General features: G+C 43.7%; 1 protein-coding gene across 1 annotated transcript in view; it reads left to right on the top strand.

Annotated features, from left to right (window-relative positions):
- LOC119176676 (uncharacterized) overlaps window positions 1-16640 on the top strand; it is a 322419-nt gene that overhangs the window by 182638 nt on the left and 123141 nt on the right. Inside the window, exon 135 of the mRNA XM_075876363.1 lies at window positions 12845-12991. Coding sequence (XP_075732478.1) covers window positions 12845-12991 — 147 coding nt within the window. The remainder of the gene's footprint in view (window positions 1-12844; window positions 12992-16640) is intronic.

Genomic DNA, 16640 nt, shown 5'->3' with positions numbered 1-16640 from the left:
CCTGATACTGCCTTCCTCGTGTGCCAGTATGAACAGACGCCCGTTCGGAGAATAACTAACTGCATGGACCGTCCCCCATCTTGTTATGGGGGATCGGATGCTCAATCAAGCACGTCTCCACGGGACTCATCCGCAACCTACGTCTGGTCGCTCACCCTAATCCACCCCGTCGTCGACCAGCTCCTTCACTAATTAACTGATTATCCACATAATTTGCTGTCATTATCATCATATAAATAGAGTCAGGCTTTATTTCACTTTCGCTCCGATAGACGCCAGTAAACCAAGCCGCGCGAACGTCGCTTTTTTATCCTCTCTATAGGCGGCCGGCACCGCTCCGCAAAAGTAGAAAGTTTTTCATGACATCTGCTTGCTTGCCCTGGACCATACTTGCCCCGGCGCGATGGCCTAGTGGTTACAGCGCTTCCCAACCCGCAGGTCGTAGGATCGAATCCCGGCTGCATTTTCGATGTGAGAACATATAACACGCGGGACGATGTTGTCGATTTAGACGGAACTTCACAGAGATATGGTAACGTGGACGGCAAAAATGCACCTGGAGTGTTCATACCGCAGTAGCTTTCTGGCACAACTGCACTAGACGAATCTGTGCCACCACATCACAAAGGGAAGGAGTGAGAGAAGCGAGGAAGATCCACGGATAGAGCGGTCACCTTCCTCTCATTTATAGTTAACCGTTCTCTCACCCACGGCCATAGGAGGTCGTGTTTTCACTGCTCTATCCCCCGCGGAGCATCCATCGGCAAGTCTGGAAGCGAGCGGCGCGCGCGAGTCATCCGCGACGAGGATACAAAAACAAAACAGAACCTAGTGTTGGCAACGTGAGTCGTGGTGGATAGGTAGAGTGCAGTGCCACCACTATCACCGAATGACTTCTGTCCGTCTGTAATGGGCTGGCGTGTGGGTCTGGACAACGCCTCTTCTATTTATCAATGCCAGCCAGATGTGCCTGATCCAGTTGTTCACCACCGTTTCCTGCTCTCACCCATCGCCTAGCCTTCGTGTGTGCTTTGCTGTCATGGGGGAGGGAGCCCCGTCACGTAGTACGTCACGATGGAAATCATACGAATTTTCGTTTAGTTGTGTTCAGATGCGTGGGGCAGCGTCTTGCAATCCTCGTGATCACTATGTTGGCGGTCACGCTGGCTCTGTAAAAGATAAGGTGTTTTGAGATAGCGCGTCGCCGTTTGTGGCGCTATGAGGCAACCAATGGGGAAGCGTCACTGCAACGCTTCTAGATGGGATGCGCCCTAATGCGGTGGCGGCGTTGCTTCGAGCCACAAAAAAGGAGCATGAAGGAACTAATTTGACAGACGTGCGATATTGATTAAGAAACACGTCTATCGCATCTCCGGGGGAAAGCGCTGGAGAAGCACGTGTGGAACAAGCAGCGCAACCCCTCATGCAGCGTCGCATCACGACCATTCTCTGAACTAAGGCAGAGCGACGGCTCACATTGGTAAGCGCGCGTTAGCACTGGCATTAAAATGAAGGAGGCGTTGGTCTGGAGGAAGGAAACAACTGTGGTGTGGGCGAAGCATAGAGTTTCTCACAAATACCTAGAGGGAAGTGTGGCGCCACCATCTATGCGAATTTCTTAAGGGGAGATGTTGGAGTGCTGGGAATGACGGTATATGTGTCTGCGAGCATGGAGGAAGGAAAAAACTTAGGAGAGGCTCTGACGTCACTCGTGAAGCCGTGGTGAAGCCGGAAGTCGGCCATATTGACTGGGCAAATTCTCCTTTCTTGTTTACATCCGAATGTAAAGCAGAAGGCGCGATTCTCTCTCCGGCTCGGAAAGCACGTGGGCTCCGCAGCACGCATGTCGTGATGTTCCGAAACTAATAGCACGAGGCTCAACACCCTGGGCCAGCGCGACACCTTCGGCGAAATCATATCGTCAGAGTATTAACAGCGAGTAACGGCTCGCCGACAACGAAGTACAAGAGAACGCGCGCTAGATGCACTCACAACGGCGAGTGTTTTCACGTCATTAATTCAGCAACTATATACAGGCAACACGATCGCTCGTGTGCCTTCTTCTACGGTTGCATTCCGACACGAGGCCGGCGCAGCGCCCACTGCAGCCACTGTGTCCGTGTTCCGCGTGAAACTCACCGGCGTCAGCATTCTGCGACCGTGGTCACTTTGAGCACGGTGCATGTGACACTTGAACGCGGCTGCTCTAACGTTGAGATTACAATGCTGGTGGCGAGTATCACAAGCTGAACAGAAAAGGTGCTTTATTACCAACATGCAAGTTGTTACTGTACACATACCGAACACGAAACTACGTATGTGCACGTGGTCCTCATTGTGTCTTGCTGGGCACAACAGTTTCGCCTTTTGCCACAAGCAGGAGCACTGCCCAACCGTCACTGACCTGCAAGGCGTTCGTCGTCGTTCCGCTTTATCATGGTGCCCAATGCAATTTTGCTGAACACTTCAAATGCTTAATCCGCGTCATCCGCCACACGACACATGCATATACACTCGTTCTACGCACTGTTCGGGCCCCGTGGTGGACGAACGGTTTTGTAAACGTTGCTAAGAGTACAGTAACTGCCAGGAGAACACTGCGTAACCAATAACGCGGCACAGAGCACGGATATTGTCTGCCACGGCTCAGCACGCGACCTGCGGAGGCACACATGCAGCCGCCAGCCGCGGCCGCTCACTGCTAGTACAGTGTACTAGAAGGTACTGCTAGACCAACTACACTGTGCAACACATCACCATAGCAACGCCACCATTGTGCCCAGTGAATATGGTCGACATGATGTCATTTCCTCCACACTTTTCACATACCGCGACGGCTTGACATGCCCTCTCCTATCTTTCCTCCGTGGTCTGCGACATACAGGGTGTTTTCCAACACTCACCGTAGGCGGCCAAATAGACAGCTAAATGGACGACGGCCATCTTAAGTCCCATTCCAATTCTGACGTGGCCGGCAAAGTAGACAGCTCTGAGAAGACCGCATCGTAGAGAAATACGATGCAGGCTACTTTGCTGTCTAAACAAGATGGCGACTCCGCGAATCGCTCAGATCACGGAGGAAAAAAGGTGTGGCTTCCTTCCTCCGTGGCTCAAATAGACCAAATATCGCCGGAATGGTCGTCTGCACACAAGCAGACGTTTCTCCAGAAGCTCAATGTAACGTTTAATGTTTTCTGATTTTAACACAAATTAAGCCAGAAAATACCACTGTTATGTTTGTTCATTTTGGATTTCTCTTCTCAATGCGAGGTGGCTCTTCGTCGCGTAAAAGCCGTTTAAACGTGTTCCGATTCTCGGACAGCATGGGCTCGGTGCTGTCTTTTAAGCAGTCTGCGTAGACTGTCTATGTGTTGTCCATGAATTGGAACACAGCCAGAGTTTCCTAATATTCTATGGTCTGTGAGGCTTGCGTTAGCTGGTGTTCAGCGAGGCTTCAGCTCAAAAGCGAATACGACTGCGCAAATAAAGCTTTACTAAAGCACAACGTTTATATGCGGATCTCATGCACACGTATTATATTCTAAAATAAGAGTCCACTTACCTTGACGCCACAACCAAACGGCGAAAGAAAGAAACAGACGACATAAAAGTGGTGGAGAGAACGCTAGCTTGTCTGCCTGCCAAGTTTAGCGGCCATTGGTTACTTCTTACGCTTCGTAAAATTGTACATTAACGTATAAGGTTCTAGTGTTGAATACAACATGTTTTTGTGCAATGACAAAAATAAATAGCTTATTACGTGCTCTTTTAGGAAGAAATCAGTAATTTTAATGTGAAGCCAGACGCGTCGTTGAGGTATACAAATCTGAGTCAAGTTCGAAGCTCACGTATTTCTTCACTCCTTTGCATCCAGCAGCTCACTAGGTATGATTGTGAGATTCTCTCTAAATATGATTGTGAGAAACTCTGTGGGGCGAAGTGTTCGCGCTGCTGCGACCTGTAATGCGCCAATGTTGTTACCAGAGCCATAGCCTCCTAGATTTCTCTTGCCTGCCGGATGAGCGCGAAACGCCCGTCATCTATGGCGACACTACTTACTCAGGGGTAACGGTCTCTGTACTTGGCCTTTGAGATTGGCAATTTTGGTGTTTGCTAATTTCAAAGGCTAAGCCTTCTATTGAAAGGTTTGCCTGCTGAATGAGCGCAAAACGCTTCTCATTTATAACGGCATCACTTACGAAGGGTTAATTATAATTACGTTTACGCCTTTTAAAAAGTTTTTACGTTATTTTATGTAAGCGACAAAAACGTAAAAAATTATTTGAAGACGCCCCTACTTAAGTGGCGCCACCACCATATATAGTTCTGACGACGGCTGCTTTCCAAGTGACCGCCGATAATCCGGCAGGCAAGGTAAATCTAGGAGGCTGTGCCAGAGTGCACGTCAAGGAAAAGTTATTTCGGATGAAGATGGATGCGTCGAGGCCTTTTCACGCGCCCGACCGGGAGCAACGCGAAATGAGTGAGAAGAAATATCCGGACGCCCAACACTATAGCACCTTTGTTTGAGGTTGTGATCGACGCGTATCCAGAAGTGATGCTAAAGCCAGCAAACCTGGATCATAGAAGGAACTGCATGCTAGCTGGCTAGAGTAAACTTCCCGTTCTTAGAAAGCGAATGGCGCTTCTCTCTCCCTAATCAGTCAAGATAGGGACATTTTTAATATGCTGTTATAAATATAATGTATCAAATTTGCGGACCCTTCCCAAAAATTCGTTGCCGGGGCTCCCGTCCAACATTCCATAAAGGAAGTGCTCTGGAAAGGCTTTCGATTGTAGAATAGTGCTATATAACGCCAGTGGAACTCGGCCGGCAGTTGACTGTAGTCACGTGATGAATACCGGCATCTTGTGGCTAAAAGCGCTTTGCCGGCACGGACATTTGCCGAGTTTCTTTTCGCTAGCGACCGTCAAGCTAAGAGTGCCGGCATTTAGTCCGGGATCACTTATATACCATAATTTGACTTACCCACGGCGTATAGCCTCCGCTGAAAACGCCGGTCGTGACAGCAACAGTCGTCCGATTGTAGTCTCTGCGCTAAAAAGAGCTTTGCCGGCAAGGGCATTTGCCGAGTTTCTTTTCGCTAGCGGTCGTCAAGCAAAGATTGCCGGCACGTAGTGAGGGAATAACTATATGCCGGTAGTTTAGCTTACCCATGGCGTATACCATCCACTGAAAACGCACGCCGTGACGGCAACAGTCGTCCGGTGCAACGTTGGTGCGGTGACCGTCAAGCGAAGAGCGCCGCGGCATTTATCGCGGAGACAACTATTTGCCGTTAGCCTTACTTCTTCATGGCACAGCCTCCTCTGAAAACATGCTGTGTCTACTGCAACGGCACAAGTCGTTCGGTTGTGGTTTGTATTCGGCAGTTTGCATTCGCGAGCGGCCAGCCGCCAATCAATGAGCGCCGGCATTTCAGCGCGGAGACAATTTGTCCGTACATGTCAAATTCCGTGAGGTCGGGGACAAACATTGCGAAATAAAGGGGAAAGAAATTCACCACTGGTTACGTACGATACCACCTAATGCTGTTCAGGTGTTATCACACAGCTGAACGGAGCTGCGCTCTAAAACGCTGACGGTAAAAGAGGGATAAACTTTACTGAGAACTATTAAGTTTAATTTGTGCTGGTACGTCTGAAATGCACTTTGACGCCACCATAAGTAGGCAGGTGTATTGGTGCCAGCAGCTTGCTTTTGTGACACGAGCTGCCGTGAGTTATTTTGCGAGTAGTTGATTCCGATTCATCTGCGGCGCGCTAATATCGTGCAAATACATTTGTCCAATTCAACCTGCTGTTTCTGCGCTAAATACTGTCGCTCTTGACGGCCGGAGGTTCGCGAACGCATTTCTGCCGGTCACACCACAGAGGGACGACCTGTGTCGTGGCAGTAGCCACAGCATGTTTTCATTGAAGGCTGTGTCATGGATAAGAGGCAAATAATTGCCTCCGCCCTTGATGCTGGCGCTCTTCGCTTGACGGCCGGCCGCTCACGAAAGCAATTCTGCCGGTCATACCGCAACGGGATGATTGTTGCTGTCATGGCACGCGTTTTCAGCGGAGGCTACGCCGTGGGTAAGTCAAACTACGGGCACAAATTCTTCCCACTCTAAATGCCGGCACTCTTTGCTTGACGGCGGCTAGCAAAAAAGAAACTAGTTCGTGCCGGCAAAGCGCTTTTCACCATAACCATATTCTAGGTCAAAGTAACCGTGGAAGAAGTTTTCACCACAAGATGCCAGCATGAATAAAAACAGCGGAGCTGCTACGTTGAACCGTCCGCAGCTGCGTTATGGTGGGTAAGAAAGGAGACATGGCAACAGACGGAATGGAGGTAGTGCAGAACCGCCGGTGGTGTGGGCGCAGCCTTGAAGGAGGGCGAGAAGCGTGACCAGGAAAGCGGGGAGCAAGAGCGCGCGCCAAGCGACAGGTGCATGGAGTCAAGGAGAGAGAAACAGCGGCGGCGCAGCGGCGTTGCAATTTCCGGGTACAAATAACGACGTACAAAGTAGCTTCTAGCCTCTATATACAAAGCGTGCACTGTCGGTACAGTGTACTAGAAGGGGGCAGTGGAGTGAACGAGGCGGCCGCGCCGCATCTCGGCTGATTCTCCGGCGGGTGACAGTAGCGGCGGCGCTGTAGTCGCATGGTACTGAAGATCGCAGGAGCGTCTGCATTGGGAGCACGCGCGCCTGAGCCAGCGAAAGCGTGTAATTGCTCGTTTTCAGCGCGTTTAATGCGTTTCTGAGCCTTCACCAGTGGACGCACCTGCTACGCGCCATGGTGCACGAGTAACTATGCCGGCACGCCGAAATTGAGTCGATACATTCACTGTTTCAAGAGCCTGCCGACCCAGAAAAAAAAGGCAAACGAAATTTGCACGTATCCGCCTAGCTCCTTACTCAATCAGCGAGTTGAGCTGCGTTACATCATAGGTGACTACTGGCGAACTACAAAGAGAGAAGAAGTATCAAAACTATGATTAAATCTTGCGCTCGTTTTGTCAGCAGTCTCTACGATATCCAGAACACAGTGTTCCTCATATGAGCCTACATGCGCTCGATTGTTTCACGAGAAATCCGGATGTAAGTAACGTTGTCACAACATTAATTGGTGACGACTCTTTCTTATGATGCCAGTTTTGTGCAAGATAACTATTGCTTTTCGAAAGGCTTATTACATAATAAACTTATTAAAAACAAGCCTCAAACATATTAAAAAGTGCCAATTGTATATATAACCCGCCTGTTAATCTGCGTGAATTCATTGTGACTGCTTCTCATTTTGTATCGACAGCTTAAATTGTGCTGCTTTCCAAATATTCTATTAGCGTAACGCCATTGCAAGCGAGCAAGTTTATGACGATGTTTTGTATTACAAGCGTAGTTCTATCAATAAGCGTCAAACGTGTAGGCAGGCAGTGGTGCATATTGTTTTAAGAAATTCACCTTCTTTATATGTGTACACAGTAAACACACACAGAGACGCATATATATATATATATATATATATATATATATATATATATATATATATATATATATATATATATATATATATATATATATATATGCCCCGCCGCGGTGGTATAGTGGCTAAGGTACTCGGCTGCTGACCCGCAGGGCGCGGGTTCGAATCCCGGCTGCGGCGGCTGCATTTCCGATGGAGGCGGAAATGTTGTAGGCCCGTGTGCTCAGATTTGGGTGCACGTTAAAGAACCCCAGGTGGTCTAAATTTCCGGAGCCCTCCACTACGGCGTCTCTCATAATCATATAGTGGTTTTGGGACGTTAAACCCCACATATCAATCAATCATATATATATATATATATATATGTATATATATATATATATATATATATATATATATATATATATATATATATATATATATATATATATATAAGGGAAAGAGCTGTATACCTAAGGGCTCGTTTTTCCGTGTTTTTGACTTAATAATAATGAGATCTAATAGACAATAATGCCAAGGATTGTATAGGGGAAGTTATTAGAACCAATGTAATGTAAATAAGAAGAAAGAAAGGTGGGTGAAAAAATAACTTGCCGTAAGCAGGAAACGAACCTACCACCTTCGAATAACGCGTTCGATGCTCTAGCCACTGAGCTATCACGGCGGCTATTCCTCCAGCCACTTTATTGGGTTTATATGTGAATTAAACGTGGGAGTATCAGTCAGCGCCATCTGTAGCCACCTCGGCGAGTGTAGAACACCCTTTTATGAGCCTGTGTGGCATCACGTAGCACGTGAACTTATTACGAGCGGGCAGCTGATCAATAGTCCCTCGTATACAACCTAACGGCACCAAGTCTGCCAGTACGAGAACCTCGTTAATGAATAAGGGAAAGAGGTGTATACCCAAGGGCTCGTTTTTCCGTGTTTTTTTTCGACACAATAATAATGATAGAACCAATGTAATGTAAATAAGAAGAAAGAAAAGGGGGAGGTGGGTGAAAAAATAACCTGCCGTGAGCAGGTTATATATACACGAGCGTGTGGTGTCTTCAAAACGAAGCGCTGACACACACTTCTTCGTTCTCTTTTCCCTTTTCAGCTGGGGCTAGGGCTTGCCGGCTCACAACTATAGGTGGCATTATTCACCCTCCCATTAGAGCATCAACTCGATGCTCATACACAAGGGGACAGCAGGGCCCATAAGGGAAAAAAAGTAATGTAGAAACGATGCTTATAATGCTCAGGGCATATGCAGGTGCAAAGAAAAAAATGTCTGTGGTTAATCATAAGAAGAAAAAAAACATTAACACAGATCACAGGTCGTTCGAGACCCAATGGACCCTATATATATATATATATATATATATATATATATATATATATATATATATATATATATATATATATATATATATATATATATATATATAAGGGAGAGAAGTGTATACCTAAGGGCTCGTATTTCCATGTTTTAACACAATATTAATGAGATATAACAGACAGTAATGCCAAGGAATGCACAGGGGAAGTTATTAGAACCAATGGAATGTAAATAAGAAGAAAGAAGAAAGAAAAGTGGATGAAAAAATTACCAGCTGTGAGCAGGAATCGAACCTACGACCTTCGAATATATATATATATATATATATATATATATATATATATATATATATATATATATATATATTTTTTTTTTTGAATGCCCCTGAGCACAGCTACTATTTTTAGGCAGTGCATTTCTCGTCCGGCTACGTTAGACTTGAATTAGTTTTGAGACCTCATACTCGAAAAGGTGAAATCTACAGTGCGCATTTACACGCTATGTTCCGCTTCGCCAACTGTAAACTATTGGCGGAGGGCAACCCACGATTTCTTTTCTTTTTTTTTTTAGGGGGTGTGGTGTGCAGCAGAACGCCTAACTTTGGTAATTGGTGGTCGCTGTGAATGCCTGCAACTATTTTAGTATGCCCTGAAAAGTTAAATTACCAAAGCATATTATGGTGTAGGGGGTTCAGATTCCCTTCCTCTCCCCTCTTTCCTTGTGGCTTTCTGGTTCTGCGTGCGTGTGACGCAGTATTTGTTTTTTAATCTCACAGCTTTCTGAGCACAGCTAAGTTCCAAGAAATCAGCTCAGTTATTCTGAATATTGTAGACACCTAACCAACGAAGAAGGAGTTAAGAGAGAAGAAATCAGTATAAGACACACCCTTTCTGAATTATTTTCGATCTCTCACAAGGACTTTTATGGAGCTCAAATTCAGCAGAATGGCGTGTCATACTTCAAGGACTATGGTATCGTGTGCTAGACATGAATGATGGGCAGGTGCGAAGAAATCTGCATCAAGAAGTCGCGATGGAGGAGCCGAAGTGCATAGCAGTTCCTGCATGCGGCGCACGGCTCTTCCAGTATAATTCGACTGTAGCGCCGCCGCTGCTGGCAACGCGGAAGGGATATATATAAGTGGTTATATCAGAAGAAAAGAAAAGAAAGGTGCCGACCCGTAACTGTCTCTCCTTACGAGGACACCTCAACAGGTCAGCAGAGGAATGGGATATGGGGAATAAAAGATATAGGGAAAAAGAAGGAGGGATAAAAAGAATAGAAGGAAAATAGACGGAGAAGAAGCCAGCCAACGAGAGGAAAAAGAAGAAGATAGGAAAGTGGGGATCCGGTCGAAGCAGTCCAAGGGCGGGGTGCCACAATGCGAGAGCTGCACGGCGTCAGGAGACCGCGGAGGGCGAACCAGTCGGCGGGAGCTACGCTGATGCCGGAGATCGCGAGGGCACAACCGTCCAGCTTGAAATCCTGCGAGCGAATCGCGGAAGGGATCAGGATCAGGCGGCGAGGCCACAGAACACCTGAGGTGTTGAGTGGTCACGCCACTCAACACTTCTAGTACACTCTACTGACGGCGCACAGGATTCTGCCAACGTTCAGCCATGAGTAGGAAGACTAAGAAGAAGCAAGTGGCTCTGGAAAGAAAGAAAAATAGCGGGAAGCTGTCGAACCCATCAACGACGTGCCGATTCCAAGTTGCAATCGAAGGAAGATAAGGATAAGCAGCAGCGAAGAGCCAAAAACTCCGAGTTTCCATCTAGGCCGATGGCATCACAACTATGCTGGAACAAGGTTCACTGGTTGAAAAAATGATTTGCCACCCAGCACCAAAAAGAATCTGGCTCTGGCTTGCTGGAAAACTTCTGATGGTGAGATATAGTGGCTGGAGCCGACAGATGATTTTGTGGCATAAAATTGTCGTCATTCTGTGGCAGCTTAACAGCACTCAGTAAAAAAATACCCTAAAGCTAAGCAAAAGCCATCAGCTCTGCTGTTTCATCAGTCTTGATGCTAAAGGGGCTTTGCAACACTTTTTTAGCATGGTCAGAAAACACTGCCGATTGGTAGCCGAGGCTCCTGAGAACATGCTAGTCAAAAATTATATCGGAGCATAAGGACTGAAAGTTGGTGATAATACTTGAACAGAAGAAGAGCTGCGGTTTGTCTTTTCTCTTGTGTCCGCGTAGTCGTGCGCTGTGTTAAAATATGTTCAAATATCGAAGCATGTAGACTGAAATTGACAATTGATTCTCCAATTACGCTAAAAGTGACCCCCTCTTCCCTGTACAAGTGATGCCATATACTCATATAACTGTGCCAGATCTCCTTCAGCAGCGGTGAGTACAATGGTACACATCAACCTCGGAGGCACGTCACACACCATGTGTTTTTTTCAAATGGCCTGAAACACAATGTGCATATTTTGCAGACTTCCTGACTGGACAACTAGTGTTCACTTAACTTCATTGTGCAGCATATTGCTACAGAGTATCACTTTGTTGGAGACACTACCATGTTTGATGATTGCTCAATATGCCGCGTTTCAGGACAAGCATTAGGAGTTTTTTTGTTTTTTTTTTCCTCGATACGAATAAAATCAGAGAACAAACTGAGCATGGCTTTTGCACATAATAATTGATTTTTATTATTTAAGGACTGGAGCTGACTGATTGCATAGTAATTAGATATTTAATACTTATTAATCTTAATTAGGCAAACAAAAACAGCACATCTTTCATTTTCTTTCCTGGAATCTAATATTGAGTGCCTTGGAATTATGCAGTGTGAATTTGATGCCTTTTCAGACAGTGTATCATGATACGCACCTGAAGGGGTGTGAATCATGATGCATTGTCTAATACGCAAATTCACGGCCTTTGACTTATTGGAGCATTGTGATCTGCATAGTTGCTGCACCCACCACAGGAGGCCACCACACGCTCGTATGCGCTCGCGATCTCACTAAAGGATAGTTACCAATAAAAAAAAGAAATAAGTGCCGAAGGTCGTGACATGCACATCACATAACTTCTTTTCCCCATGCCATTCCTCCCAGCTTAGCTTCCAGCACGTTCGTCGAGGTGAGAGGAGAGGGAAAGCAACTACAACATGCAACAAATTCCCGTAACCCTGTTCGTACTTGATAAATAAAAAAAATTTGTGGCAATCAATTCATGGGGCAATAAACTCTTTTAGTGAAGACACTCGATGGTTACTTGGAAAAGTGTTGCAGGGCCCCTTTGAATGTAGCCTATTTGAAAATGTCGACTACATTCAAACAAAAAAAAGTTGGTGCAAAAGGGCAGTAAATTTCATCCCCATGAACATAGTATAGGCTTATGACACGATAGCTTGCGTAGGGTAGCAGGATACACCACTCAAAGATCCATAATAGATTACAGCACACTCCGACACATGGACAAAGAAGAAACCTACAAAGACAAGCGTTGTGTCCATGTGTTTATTCTTCGTTCGTGTGTCAAAGTGAACTGTAATCTATTATAGTTTTTCACCAACTAGCCCTGTCAAAAACTGTGTTACAGTTCACATCGCAAAGAGCTAGCTTGTACCTACTATACAACAATCACCCACACTGTCTGAAGAGATGGGTGCATATGAAAAATTTTAGTTGTTCCTTATGCTCCTGACGCTAAATTTATAAGTCGTATTTGGATGTAGACATTATTTTAGAATGATTGCAAAGATGGGTGCTCTATATTCAAAAATGCTTCAAAAGTGCTCTGTTCAAGTCAATTTTTTTCTGGGACTATTCATCCATATTTGATTCATTCTCAAAAATCACTACTCGCTCACTTCTGATGCTACGTCGTACGTCATTACTCAAACCTTGTGTGTCCTGGTCTTATATTATTAAGATATGATTTTCTGCACTCAAGAAACTCGGGTTTCATATTATGAGTGCGTGGTCAACAGTTACGCATTTAAACAGAGACATGGAGATTACATATTGAGTGGTCCATATCTTGTTTACTTGTGCTATTTCAGAGAACACCCTATTCAAAGTGACCATCTTGAATGACAAAAATGTCCTGCACATCTTGGAGGTCAATGAAACTACACAAGGTCGATATGTCTGCAAAGCTACAAATGAAGCAGGAGAGCGGGTGACTGAGTGCTTCGTGACTATTGGTGGTAAGGACCCTATACTACGTGTTAATGCATGTGTGTGTTAAAACATGAAAAGGCACAGGGCAGCCCCCCCCCCCCCAACTCCTATTTGAATCGACCAGTGATCTTAATGCCAGTGAATGATATGTGTCTTTGCAAGGAATTTAATGTGTCTTGTGATGCAATAATGCCAACCTTGCAAGCAGTGTTACATCAAAAAACTCATGCTTCAAGGCATTTATTATTTGAGTTCAGAGCACTGGGTAGGCTCTATAAGTCCCATGCATTTTTGGTTATTTTGAGGTACTGTTTTCTCGGTGACTAAAAGATATTGGCATAATGCATACACCATCTTCTTTCAAATTTTCTGCTCTTTCAACTGAAGCAGGTTTATCAAACACTGAGTAATAATTAAAGTTTTGCAAATTTTCAACCGTGAGGACCTAAATTTTGAGTTAATAGGCATATATGAAAATTTGTAACACAAAAACTGTAAAGTGCATAATTTTAATTCTGCGTCAGTATTTGTATGCATTTATGCAGAATACAAGAAAAAATAATCAACCAGTTATCTGGGAATACATAGGAAATAATGGTACCTAAGCAATAAAAAACATGGTTTTGAGATAATCGAGTTTAAAGTTAGAAAACATCTGAAAAGCGATAACACTTTGTCATAAACACTGTTAAACTATATTATTCAGTAGCTACAGCTTGGTAATCATTGCCGAAGTAAATTTCTCACTTTGGAGCCTCTAGTAACGCTTGCCTTGCTTTTTTTGTGAGATGTCATGCAACTCTATCAGCAATATGTTGTCGAATGTGGTCAACAATTTCCAGCCAATCGACTGTAGTTTGGCCACGATTAAATTCTAACTATTTCAAAAATTTTTCTCGTGTGAAACTAGCATCGTTAATGCAAGAAACAATATCCAATGTCGCAATGCTTGAGACTCTGCATCTAAATTTCAGAATTTTCACTCGTGCGAAACTAGCATCATTAAATGCAAGAACAATATCCAATGTCGCAATGCTTGAGACTCTGCACCTAAAAACAGACAGCAAAGACTCTTCGACTTGATTTCCATTAACTCAACGCTTACACCAGGTCATTTTCACTTGCTATTAGGTGTAACAAACAATAGTCATGTCCATTAGAGCATACCCATGCCGCGGTGGTCTAGTGGCTAAGGTACTCGGCTGCTGACCCGCAAGTCACGGGTTCGAATCCCGGCTGTGGCGGCTGCATTTCCGATGGAGGCGGAAATGTCGTAGGCCCGTGTGCTCAGATTTGGGTGCACGTTAAAGAACCCCAGGTGGTCGAAATTTCCGGAGCCCCTAACTACGGTGTCTCTCATAATCACATGGTGGTTTTGGGACGTTAAACCCCACAAATCAATCATTAGAGCATACCCGTTGTCACCATGCACGTGATTCGCCTTGAAGGACGCTGAAAAGGCTGAGAGGTTCAGCAATGAACAGCCTGCTGGTTCAGTATTCAGCGCCTGGTATTTATTCGCATTTACAAGAGAATTGTATGGGTTGTCACGAAATTTCTACTTGCTGAAGACCACCTTCACCCCCAGCATCTCAACTTACCAACAAACACAACAAACACAAGGTGTAATGAAGCTAGGAGCTGAAATTGTTTGAACTTATACGTTTCCAAGACGAAGTGTGAATATCAAAGTGCACATTGTCTTCCCTAGAAGTTACCTGAAAATTTTTTATACACGGCCGACTCTAGACAAGCATTTTGACTTGCTTGACCTTGGGTGCATTTTCACTTGTTTATTTGCTCCCAGAAAAACTGGTTTTGATGCCACAAAAAACAATGTTTAAAAAAAGCACTAACATAAAAAATATGCCCAAAGAAATACCCTTTTCAAATTGCAAAAAAAAATTTTGATTTTTTAAAATTTTGTCATACCCAGTGCTCTTAAGACAATGCTCAGTCTGCCCTACATAAACTCGGCCACACGAAAGTGGAATTCTGTACACTACACCGTCGGAGAAAACTTGTTTAGATGGTTGATTAACACATGCACCTTTTCTTGCCATCTTCACCGGTGAGGTAACAGTGCATAACCAAGATAACTTCTCAAATCCTGACATAACTTTGAGCCCTACTTGTCCACCAATCTTTCTTAGATTGTAAGCCTTGTGGTACATGCAGTGAATTACTGCCACTCTTCTGTGCTCATTATGGGGTCCATCCCCATGCAACTCCTTTCGATAAATGCATCGTCTTTTTATCTATCTGAGAATACAATTTTCTATACACAAGAGGCCCAGGAAACTCTAGTCAAAGTTAAAAAATATGCCCACATGTTGCCGACTAATGCATAAAGTAAGGCACACAATTTTTTGAGTTCTGCTTAACTGCTTATTAAGAAATATTATTCAATAAACTTTTGAAACAACAAAGCTATAGGCAAAAAAATCCAATGAGGAAGATGTCAATTGGTTTGTGAGATGCCCTATGAGATAGGATCTAGCTTTTTTTTTTTTTTGGTTTCAGTACGAGCTACAGGCCGGAATATTCAATTGGAGGTTATGTTTTCAGACAAAGTGGGAACATAGCCTTCTTAGACATTTTGTTTTCGGCAAACTTTTGCTGTTGGTACGGTGTACCTACCTGCCTGCCTAGCCATGCCAACACTAAGTCATCCATACGATACAAATTCATTACATTGCTGAATTCTCTTTATCTTAACGTTTTTCAAGACACATTTTCTGAGCTTTGCACTGTTTCAACATAGTCTCAGGCATTTAACAAATTTATTTCTCCTTATGTCTTTCAGCCTACCCTGTGCATTGTTGTATGCAATTTTATTTATCATTGTATGTTCCTCTTGTGATGTTACTGCATAGTTGCCCCGTTGTCCTGACTTTTTGTTTTTTTCAATATTGCTATTTTGTTTGAATTTTCTCATTTACCCTGTCTTGTTTGTATTTATTATTATTATTATTATTATTATTATTATTATTATTATTATTATTATTATTATTATTATTATTATTATTATTATTATTATTATTATTATTATTATTATTATTATTATTATTATTATTATTATTATTATTATTATTATTATTACCACTTTTGCAAGGCAGGCTAGAAAGGAAAGCAGAATAACATTAAAGGTACACCTATGTGAAACTATGGATTGCTTAAGACTGATAGATTATTCAGTGCAAGCTTTATTGTGGAATGAGCCATCATAGTTTCAATATTGGAAGAGAAAATGATCCAAAGTTTCATTTTTTAATTTCATGCGAGGATTTCAGCTCGTGCACATCAGTGTGAAGCAACCAATTTCAAGTACTTTTTTTCCTATTTTATCCAAATTAGCTAAATAAATTTTGCTGACACTTGGTACATTAGGTCTCTAGCTCCCTAAGAAGAGAACATACTTCATTTTGTCTAATAAATAATCATATAGGCCTTAACAGATATCATAAATATTTGTGATTTCATAGCTGGTCGATGCTGAAATCTCAAGGTGGCAGTGCTGCATGTATTTTCTTTGGCCAAGTGTGCTCACTTGCCAAGTGTCTTCTTATGGTGGTTTTTATATTATAAAAGAATAAATCACATTTGCAGTAGAAATATTTTTCTGTTTTGTATTCATTAAAGACAAAATTTGTTAGCTACCCTTTCTTTATTATA

Source organism: Rhipicephalus microplus, chromosome X, assembly GCF_043290135.1.
Source record: "Rhipicephalus microplus isolate Deutch F79 chromosome X, USDA_Rmic, whole genome shotgun sequence".
NCBI classification, from domain to species: Eukaryota; Metazoa; Arthropoda; class Arachnida; order Ixodida; family Ixodidae; genus Rhipicephalus; species Rhipicephalus microplus.
Note: the sequence above shows the minus strand (reverse complement) of the source record. Positions and strands in the feature narration are given on the sequence as shown.